Below are 18,527 nucleotides of genomic sequence, written 5' to 3' on the forward strand. Positions count from 1 at the left end.
GTCCTGTTCTTTTGAAAATGGCCCTGACCCTATTGGTCCAGTCCCCCTCAACCTATCGCTGTGAGGCTGGATTCTCAAACATGGTAACTCTGAAAACGAAGGCACACAATAGGCTTATGATCGACGCTGACATGAGGTGCTGCCTGTCGAGCATTCGTCCTCGTTTTGATCACCTGATGGCTGCAAAGCAATTTCAGCCATCCCATTGACTGAGTATTGGCAGACATGTTTTAATAAATGTAATAAATTTTTGTTTCGTGGGTCATGGTACTGACCAAGAATGTCTGATTGGGTCGTTGGGCCAAAAAGGTAAAGAACAACTAAGTTAGAACATGGCAACATCATGCCAAGGTGTACCTGACCTGATCTAGGACTAGAGTGTGTTGAGAGCAGATTCAGATATGGCTGAATGAGGAACAGAGATAAATAAAGCGATAACTGCTTTGGAAAGAGAGCGAACAGAAATTTTTTTGGCAAGAGATGAGATTATGTGTGGCATACACCCTCCCTTTGAAGAATGGCAAAGGCATCTTCCTCTGTAAGTTTGGAAAAGGATGTTCACCTTCACCAAGAAAATTTTTGTGACCATTTGCGTGGATCAATTGTAATAAGTGGGCGAAAGGCGATCACTTGCTCCAGTTCAGTGCCTGGAACATCTAACACATCAGCAATTGTTGGATGACATGTTACTTGCAACTTCTACTGGACGCTGTGACTTTATGTCATTGCTCCAACAACGGCCAGAGAACCAGCGTGGAGTTGTAAGTGGATGGCCTTGCCTCTTTCTCTACACTGGGCTTCCATAATGGTGGATATTTGTTTATACGAAGCCTCTCCTAGAATGGGTGGAGCTACTGTCGAAACGAAGTAAGACACACCCCCGGACAGACAGACAGACGGACAGAATCACCGGAGCCTATTATAGTATAGATGAATTAAATTAAATATTGAATTAAATGTTTATTATATTATTACCTAATTAAATATTAAATGTTTTCATGAATTAAATATTGAAGCAGAACATGCACAAAAGCATAATCTCCACATATGCATCGTACAGTGTGCGGTTCATAAATATTGCGAGAACTCTGTATTTGGCTTCCGAATGAGGAAACTTCGTGCAGAGGAAGGACGAAGAATCGTGTGAAGTGCGAGCCTTTCCTGACACGAGGCACTGTGTTTACAGGTAAACGGGGATGGTCAACGACCTGTGTCAATGTCAAATGGGGCAAGCTTAATTTCTTGGTGGGACATTGTTCCTGCACATTGGGGCACGTGGGTCAATTACAAAGAGATCTTAGAAATTAGTTATTTATTAAATACCAAGTAATCGCAGTCGTGATGGCACACTTTGAATGTTGCATATTTAACAACATTGCATGTTTCGTCACGTGACTTGCCATTCTTTGGTCATTGTTTGATATAAATAAGTTATGAATGAATATGGAACAACTTTTGTGGGTCTTGCAAATAATTTGAACCTCGTGCTCTTGTTTATAAAGCTCTTTCACAAACCACTTCATCAAATACTGTATACAAAGGTTATATCTATTATGTCTGCACGTAGGATGCACCCGATTTGTTGTTTGCAGTGTCCCAGCCCCACCAGTGATTTTATGAACCATCGGTTCAGCTCCTTTCAAGTGAACGAGGTGGGTGGCTCGGAAAAGAGCCGTTGTGGGTTTTGGGCAAATGAGACGAGGAGGAACAAGAGAAACTTCACCTCGACTCTCTCGTCTTCGCTTCCTCTCACTTCTTTTTGAGCGTCGCCTTCTTGTTCTTCAACCCCTTGGTTGCAAGCTTGGTCTTTGGTTTCATCGTCTTGATCTTTCCCTTGGTCTTAGGCAGAAGCTTCTTCACGTTTTTCTTCACCTTGGCAGGCGACTTACTGGATCGCTTCGAAGAGGCGGCGATAGATCTTTTCGGTTTCTTGGGAGTTATCTTCCGCACCACCTTCTTTACTGCTGGCTTTTTGGTCGCTTTCTTGGCCGCTTTAGACTTGATTGTGCTCTTCACAACTTTTCTGGGACTGGTGCTCTTCTTCACTTTGGCACTCTTTTCCTTGTTCAGTTTGAACGAGCCGGCAGCGCCCGTTCCCTTGGTCTGCACAAGATTTCCACTTGCAACGAGCCTCTTCACAGCCGAATTTATACGAACGGAATTCCGTTGGAGATTGTAGCCATCTGCCCCCAGGGCCTTTTTCAAGGCGACAAGCGACATACCATTTCGCTCCTTGCTCGATCCCACCACCTTGAGAATCTTTTCCGAAAGGGTGCCGTCAGTCTTCTTCGGGGTCTTGGAAGCGCCAGGTTTATTCTTCCCTCGCTTGACAGACGGGGCTGAAGTTGAAAGTTCTGCTGAAACAGGAACAGTCTCCGACATTTCGCACCAACAAGAGTATGAGAGGTAACACGAAGTTGTAACACGAAGTTCCAAAACGAAGTACAGTACAGTGTTGCACAACTAAAGCGTCCCTTCACCACGTCGCCTGTTGTTCTTATAGTGACGGAGCGAAGAAGCGGACGTGGTAGAAATCAACGTCAGCGTTCGGAGTCGTTCACCGTATCCGTTTGTGTTTCCTGCATCACTTTGAGCTTTGTTATTCACATGAACGATAACTCCATGCGCAATGCGAACAATCGTTCCAGGTACAAGCACATCCTGGGAAACGGAGGGAAGCATCTTTTCAAATATCTGGACCTTTCACCGCATTCCACGACCCGACACGGCAGATGGACGATCTGCTTTGACAGAACATTGCTTACTCGAACACGTTCTCGGGCTTCGCCCAAGGGGTTTCTGTGCTCAGAATAAGATTTTCACGAGCAAAATATCTTCTTTGACCTGACATAAACCTCACAGAGTTAATGGTGAAATGTGCACCTGTCTGCAGCCACCTTTGCAAGGCAATGAAACAAACATGAAAAAACTCCTTTTTGGAGGTTCGTGTCGAGGTCATCTCAGCATGGACCATCACAAATGTGAAAATACTTGGTTACCACTTACCAACAGCACAAGGGTGTAAGCAATGGTTGGAAAGTTTTTTTTTAATTTAAGCGCGAATAAAATCGTCGACCCGAATCTTGTGTCGTGCTTCGTGTGATGTTCTGTTTGCATCCAGGTTTTGTAAACGAACCTGTTATGATATCTCATTCACATTGACCTGACTGGTTCAATTAATCCCCTGTCGTCCAAGAGGTGCAAGGTCTTCCATGCAGCATCTTCAAAGATCTTCCACGCGTTAAAGTAAAGCTTCGTAATAATAGCGAAAGGTTCTGCTGTTTACTGGTTGAACGTCACGATAATTTATTGTTTCAACCTTAATGAAATGACATTGATAATTATGGACGTTGGTTCATCGAGGTTAATGTCCGCCAAAAAGGGCACTTTTACTTTTCTTGAAATCCAAACTGTCATGAAAATGTCGATCCTTCAATTACTTGAGACCTTCGAAGCGTATTTGCAACTTCGGGTCGTTTGCGTTTGTTGTTTATTTTGACAAAGTTCTGCAGTTGTGTTCAGAATGAAATCGCCGGATATTACTGCCGAAGTTAAACCTCATTTGACAAGATTCTGTTTCTTTGAGCGAAAGTGAAGGGACCACAAGAGCGAGTGCAGTTGGACATTGTTAAAGCTTAAGGACAACGTGCGCATGCGCAGCTGGAGGGGTGAAAAGGCAAAGAGCACACGCGCGGACGTGGTAGAAATTATAAAGGAAGTACGGTTTCACTTCGAGAAAGTAATGAACCGTATGAGGCAAAGTGCAAAGGTTAAAGAACAAATAGTCACATCGAGCTCTCCACCAATATAAAGCCTCAGTACAACTATCATCCACACAGAGACGCGAAGGCGAACGTTCGTGGTTTTGCTGATTTGGGTTAAGAAGCAAACGGTGCGGTCATGTCTGGACGTGGAAAAGGTGGAAAGGGTCTCGGAAAAGGAGGTGCGAAACGTCATCGCAAGGTACTGCGCGATAACATCCAGGGAATCACAAAGCCTGCTATTCGTCGCCTTGCTCGTCGTGGTGGGGTAAAGCGCATCTCGGGTCTCATCTACGAGGAAACCCGTGGAGTTCTCAAGGTGTTCCTGGAAAATGTTATCCGCGATGCTGTTACCTACACGGAGCACGCCAAGCGCAAGACCGTTACTGCCATGGATGTGGTGTACGCTTTGAAGCGCCAGGGCCGTACGCTCTACGGGTTCGGTGGTTAAACATTCTGGGGGTGGTGTTCATCAACAGCTACAACAACAAAACGGCTCTTTTCAGAGCCACCAACTCGTTCATGAAAGAGCTTCAGGCATCTTGAACTTAGTATCATGTATTCTGTGGCACCAGAAATGCAATGGAGACAGCTCCGTTTATTACTTTGATTTCGACGAGGTGAAAAGGTGAGATATTGAAGTCTGAAAGATTAATTAGAGGCTCAAAAGCCAAGGAGCCCGAGCACTTTGTTGCAGTGATGTTTCGTGCAATTAGAGGCCACGCTCTGAACTGAAAGTTGTTTTCGGAGAACAGTTACATGGCTCGACGAAAGAGCTGTTCGGGCGAAGAGTAACTGAGAAATGGAATTGATAGATTTTCTGAGTTCGTGGTAACTGCCACACCACATCAGTTCAGATATACTAGAATAGAAGACCCGTCTCTTCGCTGATGGCAATACCAATCTCTGCTGCAATGGCTAATCTTTGGGGAAACAAGAACGCCACTCAGTAGAGCGCATACTCCCGCTGTGGGTCAAGTTGGAATGATACGTTTTGTTTAACATACCCTCTCCCCACAACAATAAATAAAAAAGAAAGTAAGCCCTAACTGTCAGAATTTATTTTGATATATCTCGGAATTAGAGAGAAAACATCATTTAAGAATAACAATAAAAGCTTTAATGCAGCAAAACAAAAAAAAAATTCCCAAATAAAATTCCTGGATATGGAATAATATCCTGAGCTTCACCAAAAACTAATCAATTCTTCCTTATCCCAAGGGCAATAATCTCACCAACTTTCATCCAAATCCGTTGAGAACTTTTCCAGATATCTTTCTCACACACACGAACACATGCGCATACGGACGGACACCATCGGATGGATGCATTACTCCCGAAAGAAAAGGATTCCTGGGAGATTCTGTTCTCCGTGCAAGGATAACCAACCTCACGTGTTGGCATTTGCAGTTTTGACACGCGTGTCCATGTACCCATAATAAAAGGTATTTCTTTTTTGGGATCACAAACACCCAGGAGTTTCGTGAATTCACCGTAGTTAGATTTATTGAAATCTGTTAATCCGTCTCAAGTTATGTCACCACAGACAGACACGGGTCCTTTTATAATATAGATTGGAGCAGATTGGACAAACATGGTCCTCATCAAATTTAATCATGACTGCCGAACAAACATACCCACCTCACAATAAATTATGTTCCAACTCATGACACAAACTAAACCGATCCATAGAATAACAGGAAGTTTTAACAGGACTACTTTTTACTTCAGTATAATGCTGATGATTACCTGACCTGCACATTAATATGAACGACATTTCTAGTTACAGATAAGATCACGTGGTTCTTTCACCAAGGAAGGACACGAAGAGGAAAAGTCGCACTCCATTAAAGAAACATTGAGTGGCTCTGAAAAGAGCCGTTTGGGGATGAACTAGAGAAACAAGTCCGAGCTCACTTGGAGCTGGTGTACTTGGTCACGGCCTTTGTACCTTCGGACACGGCGTGCTTGGCCAACTCCCCGGGAAGGAGCAGACGCACTGCCGTCTGGATCTCCCGCGATGTGATGGTGGAGCGCTTGTTGTAATGCGCCAGACGAGATGCTTCGGATGCGATGCGCTCAAAGATGTCGTTAACGAAGGAATTCATGATGCTCATCGCTTTGGAAGAAACACCCGTATCGGGGTGAACTTGTTTCAGCACCTTGTAGATGTAAATGGCGTAGCTTTCCTTTCTGCGATGACGCCGTTTCCCGGGACCCTTCCGAGTCGCTTTGGAAACGGTTTTCTTCGAACCCTTCTTTGCTGCCACTTGCTTGGGCTGATCCGTAGGCATGACGAGCGGATATTGAAACAGTTAAATATGAACCTTCAGAGAAAGAACAAGAAGATGAGTGTGAACGATTCCCTCTTATAAAGGGGTCATATGCAAATATCTGGATCACAAAGCGTTTCTGGGTGGAGTACACAACCTAATGCTCAGTCATTGGTTAGATGAAAAGTGGGCGTGTATCATTCTTGATCCGAATTTCCCTTCAAAAGAACCAAATTCGTCACCTTCGTATGAAATTCAGTAAAGTTATTTGGATTTCTCTTTTTGTTTTGTAAGATTTCTCTTACAAATCATGGCGTTATGTCACTTCCAAACCAAATACAGACGATGGGATGATTATGAACTTTGCACTTGATGCACAATAACCTGGAAAACAACAATGCGTGAGAGTGGGGTCATCGCAGGTGTCTCCGTGTTGGCTTTTTCCAGCCTTAACAGTTCAAAGTTCGCAAGGAATTTAGACCCAGCAGGTGTCCATTCGGTCCGTCATTCTTGCACCTCATCAACACCAAACCAATTTATATCAGAAATGAGCAATGTTGTTTTTTTTTAATATCAGTTGTTTCTTTCCGGGGGTGGGGGAGGGGGGACTTCTTCTTTGCTGAAGACGGTTTTTGTGGGAGAAACATCACATCGACCATACCCCACATCTTGACGAGCGAGACCCCTTCCCTCCCCCACCTGCCCCCTTCCCCCTCTCCTCCTCCCTCCACCCACCCTCCCTGCCCCCCACCCACTTCCCCCCTGCCCCCCACCCACTTCCCCCCTCTCCCCCACAGCCAACAATGCGCAATGGTGTTCACAATGACCCATCCTTGCTCAAGCTGCCAAGAAGTTCTGCAAATATCCCTAAACGTCTCGATCTACATTATTTACGGGTACTTCTCTCATTCCAATTTAGACGAATGTAGTTTCTGCTGCCACCACCTTTCCGGAGCGACCATTCCACACATTAACAACTGAGTGAAAGACCCTTGCCTTATTACCGTTTGATCTCCCCTCTTCTTTACTCTCAAGTTCTGTACAAATCCATTCTCACAGATAAATGCACAAAAAGGGATTTGTCGGTTTCGAGTTTTGTGGACTGTGGATGACGTTATCCTCGTGTCCTCAAACAGACCGACGAGGGAGGTCAAAATGTCGCAGGCAACGCCATCAGATCGGAGCTCTGGAAACAAAATAATTTAATCTTCTGCTTGTGTTCGGCGATGGAATTACCATTCTGCGGGGTTTGCGCAATTGCACGTTCGTCTTTCAAGCAAGCTTTTGTTGCGTCCATTTTCTGTTTCTCGATTCATTGTGTTACGTGGTCCCCTCGGTGAATACCTGGTGTTACATATTTATGTGAATGTATGTGAATTACCATTCAGGTCTTTGCTTATCCGTGTGTAGTATATTAAGGGTTGTTGTGGTTGGAGGGTCAGGAGCCCTTCTGGAAAAGTGGCCGGAAACGGAAGTGACCGGAAACGGAAGAGAAAAAGACACGAGGAAAAAGGACGAGTATTCTTCTTCCTCGCCCCGCTCCGACGAAAGGTGGGATTGATTGAGCTGCGTGGAAAAGCGGCATTCCGAAGCCCGTCTGGCGAGAGGAATTACCGGGACGTGTACCTGCCCGGTGGAGACGTCAAGTTGACGTGGGGCCGTGCATCGACCCCGCGTCTGGCACCGTTCGCGGCCCCGTCTAAACAGACGCGTGCGGGTCGCACCTTGGGGCCTAACGCGCCTTGCAAGCGGCGTGGGGCTTTTGGCTTGCTCTACCGTACCCGCTTCGCGTGGCCACGAGGGGCTGCAGCCACGGTGCCTGGTACGATACCTACCCGGTGGAAAAACGTCCACCCGGGGTTCGTTCAACCGCCCGAGTGCGGCGACGGCGACCAGTATCTTGGTCAGGAGGGGCCCAGAGACATTGTGAGGAGCAGAGACCAAAAGGGGGTCGTGAGTACCGAAGTGAACACACATATATAAGATGGCCATCTTAATCATAGGGAATTGATTGTGGATTGGGAATTGTTGATGGTTGTTTATTGTTGATTGCTCGGGGAAAATCTCCGTGGTTGTATCATTGAAATTGTAGGGTATCATTACCATTGAAATATATCCTTGAACATCAGTTGTCTCTTGGGTGGAATTCATATGGATTGCGTGGCGAAAGCGCATATATAATATAGCTTTCTGGCGAAGTTCCTCTCACGGTCCGGGGGTCACCGAGACCAGGTATTCACCGAGGGGACCACGTAACAGAATTGGGGGCTCGTCCGGGATTTAAAATTGTATAACATAATAAAATAATATTTTTTTATTAATTAAAATTAATTAATTAATTATTAATTGGTAAATATTTTTGAGAAATTGGGGTAAAGTCTTGGGTGAAGGTTAACAGGTGGTAACGATAGGCACCATGGCGTTTGTGGCACAGAACTTTGTGGTAACCCCGAGTGAGGCACAGTTCCGAGCGTTGCTAAAGTCGGACCTCTTGAAATTGGCCAAACATTTTAACTTGGAGGTCCGAACTAATTTGAGGAAGGCAGAGTTGCAGGCCACGGTGATACAATCTATGGTGGGATTAGGAACATGGGACGAGTTAGCCTGGGAGTGGCTACCCGAAGAACCAGAAGATGTTGAGCTCCGGAAACTGGAGTTGCAATTACGGAGCCAGGAACGGATTAAAGAAGAAGAAAGGAAAGCAGAAAAGGAAAGAGCAGAAGAAGAAAGGAAAGCAGAAAAGGAAAGAGCAGAAGAAGAAAGGAAAGCAGAAAAGGAAAGAGCAGAAGAAGAAAGGAAAGCAGAAAAGGAAAGATCAGAAGAGGAAAGGAAAGCAGAAGAGAGGAGAGAAGAGAAGCAAGCAGAGGAAAGGAGAGTGGAACGAGAACTCCAGGAAAGGTTAAAAGAAGAAGAAAGGAAAGCAGAAGCGAGGAGAGAAGAGAAACAAGCAGAGGAAAGGAGAGTGGAACGAGAACTCCAGGAAAGGTTAAAAGAAGAAGAAAGGAAAGCAGAAGCGAGGAGAGAAGAGAAACAAGCAGAGGAAAGGAGAGTGGAACGAGAACTCCAGGAAAGGTTAGAAGGGAGAAAAGCAGAGGAGAGGAGAGCTGCAAGGGACCTCGAAGCAGAGGAGAGAAAAGCGGAAAGGGAATTAAAGGAACGTGACATGGAGCTTCAGCAAGAAATCAAAGTCAAGGAGCTGGAGTTAATGAGAGAACGGGAAGAGGCACCACCCTTGCTGACGGGGTCGACACCTAACCAGAAAACCTGGGATGTGGGCAGACATGTGAGGCTGGTTCCACCGTTCAGTGAAAAGGAAGTCGCGAAATTTTTCCCACACTTTGAGAAAGTGGCTCGACAATTAAACTGGCCGGAGGAGGCCTGGACCATACTCGTGCAAAGTGTGCTGGTGGGGAAAGCTCAGGAAATTTATTCGGCGCTACCAATGGACCAATGTGCAGATTATGAGGTACTGAAGACGCACATCCTCAAAGCCTATGAGTTGGTTCCGGAAGCTTACAGGCAAAAATTCAGGAATGCCAGGAAGAGGGAGAGTGAGACCCATGTGGAGTTTGCCAGAGTGAAAGAAAACATGTTTGATCGGTGGTGTGAGTCAAAAGGAGTCGGGAAAGACTTCGAAACATTGCGGGACTTGATCCTGGTGGAGGAATTCCAGCAGTGTGTCCACGAGGACATCAAAGTGTACCTGCAGGAAAAGAAAGTACCAAAGTTGTGGGACGCAGCCACCATGGCAGATGATTATGCCTTAACCCACAGAATAGGGGTCCACAAACCTAACTCCTCGCCTAGACTTCAGCAGGGGAGTTATGGAACAGCAGGTGCGGAGAACGACCATACATGGCGGCGGCCTCGAGATGATTATGGGGACAACTATGATACCCCACCTGTTCGAAATCAGAGGGATGCGGGCCCAAGACAAACTTATAGTTCGGGGGGCCCGAGGCAGACCACGAGTTTTTCCTCCGGGCCTACTTGCGCTTTTTGCAAGAAACCTGGACACTTGATGTCCAGTTGTTACCGCATGAAAAGCGAAGACCCAGAGCGGAGTCCGACTACTACGACTCCCAACGCAATGGCCATTGTGAGAAATCGCCATCAAAAGGGTTACCAACCATTTATTTCAGAGGGGTTTGTGTCACGGGATGGAGCCTCGACTAACCGGAAACCGGTTAGGATATTGAGGGACACAGGGGCACATCAATCTTTAATGCTTGAAGGCATTTTGCCATGGTCCGAGGAGACGGCAACGGGGGATAGTGTTCGTTTACAGGGGATCGGGGGCGGTGTTAGTGCTCCCCTTCAGGTCATCCATTTGGAGTCCGATTTGGTGTCAGGACCGGTCACCGTCGGTTTACAAGCCACGCTTCCTGTAGAGGGTGTATCTGTGGTTATCGGGAATGATTTGGCCGGGGGTCAAGTTTATGGTAACCTGAGGGTTGGTAAAGAGCCCAGCAGGGAAAATAACGCCACACCAGCTCGGGATGGCGACAAAAGTGCCAAGTTATTTGTAGGGGGACTGAACTTCAAAACAAAGGAAGAAGTTCTGACCTCTGTCTTCAACAGATATGGGCCGCTGGTGGAAGTGCGGTTGGTAAGAGACTGGGAAACGCAACAGTCAAGAGGGTTCGGCTTTGTCACGTTTGCCAGCACAAAAGATGCCAGAGAGGCAGAGAAGAATTGGAATGGCAAGGATTTGGAGGGTCGGACCATAACAGTAGGGAAGGCATTTCGTAGACGTCGAGAGGTTTACAGGAGAGGACAACTGGGCGGTAGTTTTGGTGGTGGCCGCAATCAATATTATTATGGAGGCTCCCTGAGTTACGGCCGCTCCCGAAGGAAGGATTGGCAAAGTAGTGGCCGAGAAGGAGACCGCTATTCATGGGACTACAGGGACAAGTGGTCCCACCCTAAGTATTATGGAAGTTCTGAGAAGTTGAAGCACTGAATGCGGCGGAGCCGCCGAGCCAAGATTCCTCCACGGATTAACCGTGAACGCCGTTCCTAAAGGCGTCCATGTAGTGAACTTTCCTGCACGGACTAACCGTGAACTCCACGTTCCTAAAGGCATCCATGTAGTGAATACTCGGCTTGGCCTCCCGGAAAAAGTGCTATCGAGTGGCTTAACTTTGGATCTTTGATCAACCCCTTAACCTTCATTCACAAGAAACTGACGGTCAAAGTCAGAGGGTCATGAGAGGGAGTTTGATTTGGCAGGGACAATGTCGTTGCTGGTGCTTAGTCCAGAGTGAGTAATCTGGAGGGGTTGTGGTGAAATTTTGGTTGCTTTATTTTTAAGTGATAACTGTGCCCGGGGGGAACTGACAATGTGGGGGGGTTGAGTTATCTGGTTTGTTTCTCCAAATTGGCCAGCAAAGAAAGTTTTCGCTGGGTTCAAACTTTCTTTCTTGAAGGGGGGGAGTGTTACATATTTATGTGAATGTATGTGAATTACCATTCAGGTCTTTGCTTATCCGTGTGTAGTATATTAAGGGTTGTTGTGGTTGGAGGGTCAGGAGCCCTTCTGAAAAAGTGGCCGGAAACGGAAGTGACCGAAAACGGAAGAGAAAAAGACACGAGGAAAAAGGACGAGTATTCTTCTTCCTCGCCCCGCTCCGACGAAAGGTGGGATTGATTGAGCTGCGTGGAAAAGCGGCATTCCGAAGCCCGTCTGGCGAGAGGAATTACCGGGACGTGTACCTGCCCGGTGGAGACGTCAAGTTGACGTGGGGCCGTGCATCGACCCCGCGTCTGGCACCGTTCGCGGCCCCGTCTAAACAGACGCGTGCGGGTCGCACCTTGGGGCCTAACGCGCCTTGCAAGCGGCGTGGGGCTTTTGGCTTGCTCTACCGTACCCGCTTCGCGTGGCCACGAGGGGCTGCAGCCACGGTGCCTGGTACGATACCTGCCCGGTGGAAAAACGTCCACCCGGGGTTCGTTCAACCGCCCGAGTGCGGCGACGCCGACCAGTATCTTGGTCAGGAGGGGCCCAGAGACATTGTGAGGAGCAGAGACGAAAAGGGGGTCGTGAGTACCGAAGTGAACACACATATATAAGATGGCCATCTTAATCATAGGGAATTGATTGTGGATTGGGAATTGTTGATGGTTGTTTATTGTTGATTGCTCGGGGAAAATCTCCGTGGTTGTATCATTGAAATTGTAGGGTATCATTACCATTGAAATATATCCTTGAACATCAGTTGTCTCTTGGGTGGAATTCATATGGATTGCGTGGCGAAAGCGCATATATAATATAGCTTTCTGGCGAAGTTCCTCTCACGGTCCGGGGGTCACCGAGACCAGGTATTCACCGAGGGGACCACGTAACACTGGTCTCGGTGACCCCCGGACCGTGAGAGGAACGACGGGCTGCGGAACGCCGCTTTTCCACGCAGCGCAAGGTCGATCCCACCTTTCGTCGGAGCGGGGCGAGGAAGAATACTACCCGTCGCTTTCCTCCTCGTGTCTTTTCCTCTTCCGTTTCCGGTCACCTCCGTTTCCGGACACTTTTCAGAAGGGCTCCTGACCCTCCAACCACAACAACCCTTAATCTACTATACACGGATAAGCAAAGTCCTGAATGGTAATTTACATACATTCACATAAATATGTAACACTCCCCCCCTTCAAGAAAGAAAGTTTGAACCCAGCGAAAACTTTCTTTGCCGGCCAATTTGGAGAGACCAACCAGATAACTCAACCCCCCCCAGATTAACTCAATCTGGACAAAGCGTCCGCCACGACATTGTCCCTGCCCCGTACATGTTCAATTTCCAAGTTGAACACCTGCAAAGCCAAACTCCATCTCATCAACCTCTGATTTTTATTTTTCATTCTTTGAATGAAGGTTAAGGGGTTGTGATCCGTAAAGACCTTTATGGGAAAGGACGTGATTCCTAAATACACCTCATAATGTTGAAGCCCTAGCAGGAGAGCCAGGGTCTCTTTCTCCACGGTGGCATAATTTGCCCGATGTTTATTGAACTTTTTGGAGTAGTAGCACACGGGGTGGTCCACCCCATCCTCATCTTCCTGTAACAAGACCGCTCCAGCCCCCACATCGCTTGCATCTACGGCCAACTTGAAAGGTGCTTGAAAGTCCGGAGCGGTTAGGACCGGAGAGCTCATTAGTATCGCTTTGACATGGGCAAAGGCCGCCTGACATTTGCCATCCCAAACGAATGGGGTCTCCTTTCTCAACAAACTCGTTAAAGGGGCTACCACATCCGAAAAATTCTTACAGAACCGCCGGTACCACCCCGCCATACCTAAGAATCTCATCAGCTCTTTCTTCCCCTTTGGGACTTGGAAGCGATCGATAGCTTCTACCTTGGCGGTCACTGGTTGTACTTGACCCTGCCCTACTACATGGCCGAGGAACACTACCTGTGCTCTTACAAACTCACTCTTGGCTAAGTTGATGGTCAGACCTGCCTCGGACATCGTCTGAAAAAATGCATGGATTTGCTTAATGTGGTCTTCCATGGTCATGGTGTGGATGATTACATCATCCAGATATGCCTCCACCCCCTCCAGGTCTGCAATGAGCCTATTAATCAGTCGTTGAAATGTAGCCGGCCCGTTCTTCAACCCAAAAGGGAGGACCTTGTACTGATATAACCCATTCGGAGTGACCAAAGCTGAGATTTCTTTGGCTCTATCGGTAAGAGGGATCTGCCAATACCCTTTCAGCAAGTCAAATTTGGTAACAAATTTAGCTGGGCCTATTCGATCAATACAGTCGTCAATCCTCGGGAGCGGATAGGAGTCGGTCTTGGTCACTGCATTCACCCGTTTTAAATCTGTACAACACCGGAAGCTGCCATCGGGTTTCGGAACCAACACACATGGGGAGCTCCATTCACTGTTGCTTGGTTCGATGATGTCATTGTCCAACATATATTGCATCTCCTTCCGAAGATACTCCATCTTTACCGGGTTCATCCGATAGGGGTGTTGTTTCACTGGAGTGGCCTCAGTAGTGTAATAATGTTGCTTCTGGGACACCTCCGTTTAACATGGGAAATCCCTATCTAATGTCATTTACCCCCTTGTCTTTTTCAAAAATCATAAACACCTCTATTTCTCCCACCCTCATCTTTATGAACCTTTTGTCTGTAGTACCTATCCTTAATGTTGTTCATTAGACCACTCAAACACTACAAATATTTGTTTTCTCTTATAGACCTATCATCCTTCTTCTACATATCATCTGGCAGATTAATCTTTGACCCACTCAAACATTGACCCATTCACTTCCATATTAATTCTTTCCCTCCCTCATTGCCCCTAAACACCTATATTTCTCTCACCCTGTTCTTTACGAACCTTCTAACCTTTTGACATGTTATCCTTATTCATTAGACCACTTAAACACCTGTGATCCTTCTGACCTCATGGACCTTTTAACCTTTTACTCTTAATATCATCTGGTGAATATAACCCACTCAAACAACGACCCTACAAATATTTGTTTATGTGTGGGAAATAATTTAATTCTCCTACAACTCTCTTCACCATCTAATATATTAACAAAAAATATGTTTGAGTTTGGTTCTTTATTAAGATATTTTAACTGAGCTAAGATAAAATGGTAAACCTCCCTCAATGTTCTTGTTTGAGCGCCTCCAGTGCCACATACCATTTTTTGGTAAGCTCCGCCCACTTTTTGGTAAACCACGCCCATTTTTACTAAGCCCGCCCACTTTTTGTTAAGCCACGCCCACTTTTTACTAAGCCCCGCCCACTTTTGCTAAGCTCCTCCCACTTTTGCTAAGTCCCACCCACTTTATAAACTCTTCAGCATTGTATCATTTCCAGGTAATACATTACATCATTTTCAGGGAATTTCCATCACATCATTTCCAGTTAAGACACGCCCAGGGAATTTCCACAGGAAGACACACCCAGTCCTTATAAAAGGCACCGACCACACAGGCTTTTTCAAACACGCTTTCTGCTTCACTTGAGAATGGACTACTATGCCGAAATGGAATGGGATAACTTTGCTATTCCATGGAGTCCTACTACCTGTGTAGAACTCAACCTTCAGATTGATGAACTGGACTCGAACCTCTTATCAATGGAGGTAAGTTTGTTTATTTATTTATTTATTTATTTAATTTTTTTTTTTTTTTTTTTTTTTTTTTTTTAAGATGAGACTCGTGTAAGAGTTAACAAAGTTTATTTTAATATTCATAGAGCTTGATTTATACAAATAAAAAATATTGTATTAAATTAATACATTGTTATTTTCTTTCACAGGAAATTGTATCTGAGATACGAAATGAAAATTCTGCTTTTAACACAACTTGGGATGAAGTTATTTTTTTGTTTGAAGACATTTTGAACAACCAAGACCCCCAGAACGAGTTCTACCTTGATGACCCAGCCAAAGAGTTATACCTTGGAGATCCACAAAATCCTGAAAAAGAGTTTTACCATGATGATACTTGTTGTGAGTTATCAAAACAAAACCCACTGAACAAGTTCTACCTTGATGAGCCAGAATACAAGTCATACATTGGAGACCCACAAATTTCTGAAAATTGGGAAAGGAGAGTTCTCCCTGATGGTCCGCAGTTATACTATGTGAGACACATCATAGAAACCCTAAAAAATTGGGCAAGGAGAGTTCTCCCTGATGGTCCGCAGTTATACTATGTGAGACACATCATAGAAACCCTAAAAAATTGGGCAAGGAGAGTTCTCCCTGATGGTCCGCAGTTATACTATGTGAGACACATCATAGAAACCCTAAAAAATTGGGCAAGGAGAGTTCTCCCTGATGGTCCGCAGTTATACTATGTGAGACACATCATAGAAACCCTAAAAAATTGGGCAAGGAGAGTTCTCCCTGATGGTCCGCAGTTATACTATGTGAGACACATCATAGAAACCCTAAAAAATTGTGAAATGGGAATTCTCCCTGATGGTCCGCAGTTATACTATGTGAGACACATCATAGAAACCCTAAAAAATTGGGAAAGGGAAGTTTTCCCTGATGGTCCGCAGTTATACTATGTGAGACTTATCACGGAAACCCCCAATATTTCTGAAAATTGTGGTTTTACCTTGGGGACTTGGAAAGATGGTTATATTTTTGGAGACTCGGAATGGGGGTTTTGTTTTGATGACTCGGAATGTGATACCTATCTTGGAGGCTCAACAGGAATGTGGTTATACCTTGGGAACTTGGAAAGTTGGTTTTATTTTGGAGACTCTACCTGTGGGGTTCCTCTTGGAGACTCTTTGGATTCTAAAGCAATGAACAATGTTCTTTATTTAATGACGCTTGATTTAAGCAATATCAAGAAAGTTCGAGGAAGAAAATGCTGGAAAATTCTTTCTTCCCATTTCTACTTCTTCAAACTTAAAAGCCTTGAAAGACAGAATTGGAGGAAGAGGAAAAAAAAAAAAAGAAATACGTATTTAAAAAAGAAGAAAAGAAAGATTATGTTAGGGTTTGGGTGGGATTTTGAATGTGAGGGTTAGGGATGGGGTTGGGTTAGGGTTGGGATTTTGAATGTGAGGGTTAGGGTTGGGGTTGGGTTAGGGATGGGGTTGGGTTAGGGATGGGGTTGGGTTAGGGATGGGTTGGGTTAGGGTTGGGATTTTGAATGTGAGGGTTAGGGTTGGGGTTGGGTTAGGGATGGGATTGGGTTAGGGTTGGGATTTTGAATGTGAGGGTTAGGGATGGGTTGGGTTAGGGATGGGGTTGGGTTAGGGATGGGGTTGGGTTAGGGTTGGGGTTGGGTTAGGGATGGGGTTGGGTTAGGGATGGGGTTGGGTTAGGGATGGGGTTGGGTTAGGGATGGGGTTGGGTTAGGGATGGGGTTGGGTTAGGGATGGGTTGGGTTAGGGATGGGTTTGGGTTAGGGATGGGGTTGGGTTAGGGCTTGGGTTGGGTTAGGGTTTGTATATTATTATGACTCACTCGCACATACACACACACACAAAAGTTAAGCCCCAACTAAAAAGTTGTGGGATTCTGTGTTTGGGGTTCACAGATTTAAAAACGTATCCCCATTATACACACACAAAAGTTAAGCCCCAACTAAAAAGTTGTGGGATTCTGTGTTTGGGGTTCACAGATTTAAAAACGTATCCCCATTATACACACACAAAAGTTAAGCCCCAACTAAAAAGTTGTGGGATTCTGTGTTTGGGGTTCACAGATTTAAAAACGTATCCCCATTATACACACACAAAAGTTAAGCCCCAACTAAAAAGTTGTGGGATTCTGTGTTTGGGGTTCACAGATTTAAAAACGTATCCCCATTATACACACACAAAAGTTAAGCCCCAACTAAAAAGTTGTGGGATTCTGTGTTTGGGGTTCACAGATTTAAAAACGTATCCCCATTATACACACACAAAAGTTAAGCCCCAACTAAAAAGTTGTGGGATTCTGTGTTTGGGGTTCACAGATTTAAAAACGTATCCCCATTATACACACACAAAAGTTAAGCCCCAACTAAAAAGTTGTGGGATTCTGTGTTTGGGGTTCACAGATTTAAAAACGTATCCCCATTACATTTTATTTATTTATTTATTATTTTCAAGGGTATTATCTGCTTACTTGTGTTTTTTGTAATTCTTGTGAGTAAAATGAACCCAAGATTTCTTCTCCATTTAAATCATATAATTTGTAGGTCCAAGGGACTGTATCCATTACATCAATGATTTTAAATAATTCAAGAGTCCATTTTTGTGTATAACCTTTCTCAAAATGACTTTTCCATTTGTATATTCTTACAATATCACCAACTTTAAACTTGGGCTTTCTCAAATTAATCTCCTTTTCATATTCTAATTTTGTAAATGTTTCTGATGGTTTTGATTGTGTTGATGAATGAACTGTATTATTGTAATTATCTACAATATCCTGAATTAAATACACCCATTTTTGAGAACCGAGTTGTGTGAATTTTTTATATAATTTCTCTTTTAAAGTACGATTAAAACGCTCAATAACAACTGCCTTTCCTTCATTAAAGGTGCTGTATAATTTAATACCCTTCCCCTTAAGAAATTTCATGAATATTTTGTTATAGAACTCTGTTCCCTCATCAGTCCATAACTTCTTTGGTTTCCTTTTATCCCGATCAAATATTAGCTTAAAGGCTAACATTAAAGTATCACCCCTTTTATTTTTAAAGGGACAACCCAGGCAAATCTACTCCTCAAATCAATAACGGTTAAAGCATACCTGTATCCCCTGTCATTATTCAATTCAATTAAATCAGCGGACCATATGTGGTCGGTGTATTTAGAATAAACCTTCCTTCTTTTAAACTTTGTGATTATAGGTTTGTGTAATTCTTCAGCCAAAAGCTCCTCAGTCTTGATGACATCATTAGAGCCTAATAGTTTTTTGAGGAATAACCAAGACCAAGTTTCAATTTAGCATTTATCAAATTTCTCACAATAAACCTATCAACTTTCTCTCTCAACGTTGGATTTTGTATCAAAG

The 18,527-nt window shown here is 44.8% G+C and overlaps 3 protein-coding genes across 3 annotated transcripts in view; 1 reads left to right on the top strand and 2 right to left on the bottom strand.

Moving 5' to 3' along the window:
* Positions 1 to 244: 244 nt before the first annotated feature.
* LOC137425893 (histone H1.1-like) lies at positions 245 to 2,468 on the bottom strand. Its single transcript, XM_078775986.1, has one exon. It carries the CDS (start codon positions 2,380 to 2,382, stop codon positions 1,750 to 1,752), a length of 633 nt encoding a protein of 210 aa, XP_078632112.1. The 5' UTR covers positions 2,383 to 2,468; the 3' UTR covers positions 245 to 1,749.
* A 1,432-nt stretch (positions 2,469 to 3,900) lies between these two features.
* LOC144891747 (histone H4) lies at positions 3,901 to 4,930 on the top strand. The gene has a single exon (XM_078775994.1). The coding sequence runs from the start codon at positions 3,901 to 3,903 to the stop codon at positions 4,210 to 4,212; it is 312 nt and encodes a 103-aa protein (XP_078632120.1). The 3' UTR covers positions 4,213 to 4,930.
* Positions 4,931 to 5,249: 319 nt separating this feature from the next.
* Positions 5,250 to 18,527, bottom strand: part of LOC137416624 (histone H2B 1/2-like) — a 34,097-nt gene continuing 20,819 nt past the window's right edge. Inside the window, exon 2 of the mRNA XM_078775991.1 lies at positions 5,250 to 6,088. Coding sequence (XP_078632117.1) covers positions 5,675 to 6,055 — 381 coding nt within the window. The 5' untranslated portion in view covers positions 6,056 to 6,088 and the 3' untranslated portion in view covers positions 5,250 to 5,674. The remainder of the gene's footprint in view (positions 6,089 to 18,527) is intronic.

Source organism: Myxine glutinosa, chromosome 4 (genome assembly GCF_964187855.1).
Source record: "Myxine glutinosa chromosome 4, kmMyxGlut1.1, whole genome shotgun sequence".
NCBI lineage: Eukaryota > Metazoa > Chordata > Myxini > Myxiniformes > Myxinidae > Myxine > Myxine glutinosa.